This window comes from Macaca mulatta, chromosome 7 (genome assembly GCF_049350105.2).
Source record: "Macaca mulatta isolate MMU2019108-1 chromosome 7, T2T-MMU8v2.0, whole genome shotgun sequence".
In the NCBI taxonomy this organism is placed as follows: Eukaryota; Metazoa; Chordata; class Mammalia; order Primates; family Cercopithecidae; genus Macaca; species Macaca mulatta.
This window is the reverse complement of record NC_133412.1, coordinates 6264926-6267989: the sequence shown is the minus strand read 5'-3', so window position 1 is coordinate 6267989 and position 3064 is coordinate 6264926. Positions and strand designations below refer to the sequence as shown.

The 3064-nt window shown below is 51.2% G+C and overlaps 1 protein-coding gene across 1 annotated transcript; it reads right to left on the bottom strand.

Moving 5' to 3' along the window:
- Nucleotides 1-268: 268 nt before the first annotated feature.
- NDN (necdin, MAGE family member) lies at nucleotides 269-2189 on the bottom strand. The gene is given in 1 exon segment (NM_001172102.2): nucleotides 269-2189. A coding segment is annotated over 1 exon segment (966 nt). The 5' UTR covers nucleotides 2076-2189; the 3' UTR covers nucleotides 269-1109.
- Between the last annotated feature and the right edge of the window lie 875 nt (nucleotides 2190-3064).

The window sequence follows — 3064 nt, the reverse complement described above, 5'->3', positions numbered from 1 at the left end:
CAAATGTGGACTCTGGATTCATTGTGAGTTCTAGTCCTAGCGCCTTCTCTTATTAACCTGTATGAGCTATGGAAAGTCCATTACCTACATTATTCCTGTGTTTCCTCCATGGTGCAGAGGCAGTTCTTGCCTGCCTGACAGGCCTGTTGTGAGGATTAGATAAAAGGAGAAAAATACACGTCAGGGCTCATGTACAATGTCTCACTCTTTAAGTGCCCACAAAGCATCTATTAATTTTGATAAAATGTAGAAACTTAAGGGAAGGAAATTATTTTTGGTTTTTATTCCCATAGGATGTGATTATGGACAATCTTACTGTTTTGTTTTTTATGCTTTTCTATATTTGTGCATGTTTTTGAAATAAACATGAGTTAAAGACAAAACTACAAACTTCACAAATTTAGGAGTAATCATGAGTAGCGATTTTTCCCACCCCATTAGGGGAAATAGTTATATCTGTGTATACTGTAAAACAGAGAATTGTCTCATTCCCAACCATACTGCTTTGTTAAAATGATAACGTACACTTCCAGAAATGATTGTATCACAAGAATCTTTAATGTTTACTTTAAAGTTGACTCACGGTGGGGTTGTATATGTGTTTAGTAAAGTGTGCCAAGTGCTCTCACATTGAGACCAGTCCAGTTCAAATTAGTTTACTCCACGAGGATGTTTTCAGTCCCCAGCAAGGTCATGAGGGCCTTGACATTTCTTGGTTAGGCCGGCTTTGCTGGTGAGTTTTTCCAAACTCTGCAGGAGCAGTCTACCCCAACACACATCTCAGTCCCATGTAAATTAATAAGATGGAAACGTTCTCAATGTACTTCATCAGTTTAGCACGTCTCTGATACAAAAATCCAAGAAAGGTACCACAAAAGCGAAAGCACCAACCAAGCTTACATATAAACAAACATGCATACATCCTAAATACTACACAATAGTACCCAAATGAACACAACATTGCATTAAAGGTATAAAAGCACTGTACTGAAAACGTAAAAGTTACACGTGAATACTGCACTGTAAATCCTGAACACTCTAATGACCCACCCCCACCCTTCCACAGCCCTGGTGAGGATCAGAAAGCATTCATCTGCCTCCAGACTTGGCTAGTCCTCGGAGACACTGCTGCGAGGGCAGTGGGCAGCGGGATTAGCCTCCCGCAGAGCTCTGGCCTCCTCCAGAGCCTCTCTGTATCGGGAGGGCCAGGCCTGGGGGTCTTTCTTAAAGACCCTGGCCAGGAACTCCATGATTTGCAGCTTGGTGATTTCGCGGCTGGCCCGGGAGCCCCAGAAGAACTCGTACTCGGGCGGCTCCACGTACGGGACGCGCTGGTACTTCAGGTAATTCTGCTGGACGAACTCCTCAGTGATGAGCTTCCGCACGTCCCCGAAGGTGGAGTGCTTCTTCCAGGGCCGCAGCCCCAGGATGCGGAGCACGTTCCAGACCGCGCTCTCTCTGGCGCCGCGGCCCTTCACGTAGATGAGGCTCAGGATCATGAGGAGGAGACCTGTCATGGGCATGCGGTTGCTCAGCGCCACCCTGTCCAGCTCCTCGGGCTCCAGCGCTTTGACCAGCGCAAACTCCATGGTGTGCAGGCTGGTTAGCCTCAGGTGCAGCCCGAACACCCGGGCGAGGATGAGGCTGGTGCGCCGGAGGATGCTCCTGCACCACTTCTTGTAGCTGCCGATGACATCTTTCACCATGTCTGGAAACCAGATGATCATCTTCTTCTGGTCCTTGACCAGCACGTACCACATGAGCTCGTGCGCCTTCTGCACCAGCTGCGCCGGGGCTGGCGGGGCCGGGCCGGGCTGGGCCGCGCTCGGGGCCTGGTGGGCGCGGCCCTCCTCCGCGGCCTGCTGCAGGGCCTTCGGGTCGTCCTCGTCGCTCGGGGCCTGGGGAGGCTGCGCGGCCTGCGGGGCGGCCGTCGGGCCTAAAGGAGGGCTCTGCGGCTCTGCCAGGGTCTCGGACGGAGGAACCCCCTCCGGAACCCCAGGGCTGCTGTGCACCTCGGAGCTGGGGGCCTCGGCTGCAAAGTTAGGGTCGCTTAGATCCTTACTTTGTTCTGACATATCTGCGCCGTCTGGCAAGGGCAGGGCCTCTGCGTCCAGGAGCTCTTCAAGCCTGCGCTCCCTCCGCGGATTCCTGGAGAGGAAGTGCGCGTTGCTGTGCGCGGCGCCTTCCGCAGCGGCGGGCAGGGCGGGGCGGCGGCGGGACGCGGCACTGCGCCTGCGCGACTGCGGCCTTGGCCAGCGGCTGGGGGCGGGCGGGGCAGCGCGGAGCCCCGACGGGGAGGGTCCCTGGCTAAGCTTCACCTGCGGAGAGAGCGATCCCGGGGTTTCCCGTTTGGGCTGAGGGGATCTAGGGCAGGAGAAGAGTGCGATGGATGCGTACTGGAGAAGGGGCCAGTTTAGGAGAAAGATGATAACTTAAGTTTTTGGGATGTTGGGGTCAAGTTTCTTGGGAAACGCTTACCTGATATATCCAGAATTAAGTTAAATATGAGCGTCCCAGAGAAAGGTCTGGGCGGCTGTGTAAACTTGAGCTTTATGCGAACGAGTGAGAGGAACAGTCGGGCTTGTCCAAGAAAATGTGTAAAGTGTATGTCTGAAGTTGGAATCCTGAGAAATTCCAATAAAAAAATGATTGACTCCCTCCCTACCAAATCAGAGGGGTTGTAAGAAAAGGAGAAATGCAGCGTGTCCTTAACGTAATTTCCTGTCAACCCATGTGAACTATGAACCTTTTAAGTAGGCAGCGGACTTAGAGCATCATTAATGCTTTAGTGGGCATAAATTTGAGTTTTACATTTCCTTTGGGTCACTTTGATTCCATTTTATTTTTTTCCATACTTAGTCCACAGCAGAAGGATTGCTATATCTTTTAGCACAAACTTGTATAATAATGTCTTTTTCCCTCTGCCCAGCACCCTTATTCTCCGATTCACCTTCTCCCAGGACCCTCTCTGAAGCTACTGAGTCCTCCACGTTGGAAGCCACACCCAAGTCCTTCCTGAGATTTAAAAAAAAACAACTAGGTCTCATAGGTAATATCTGGTAGT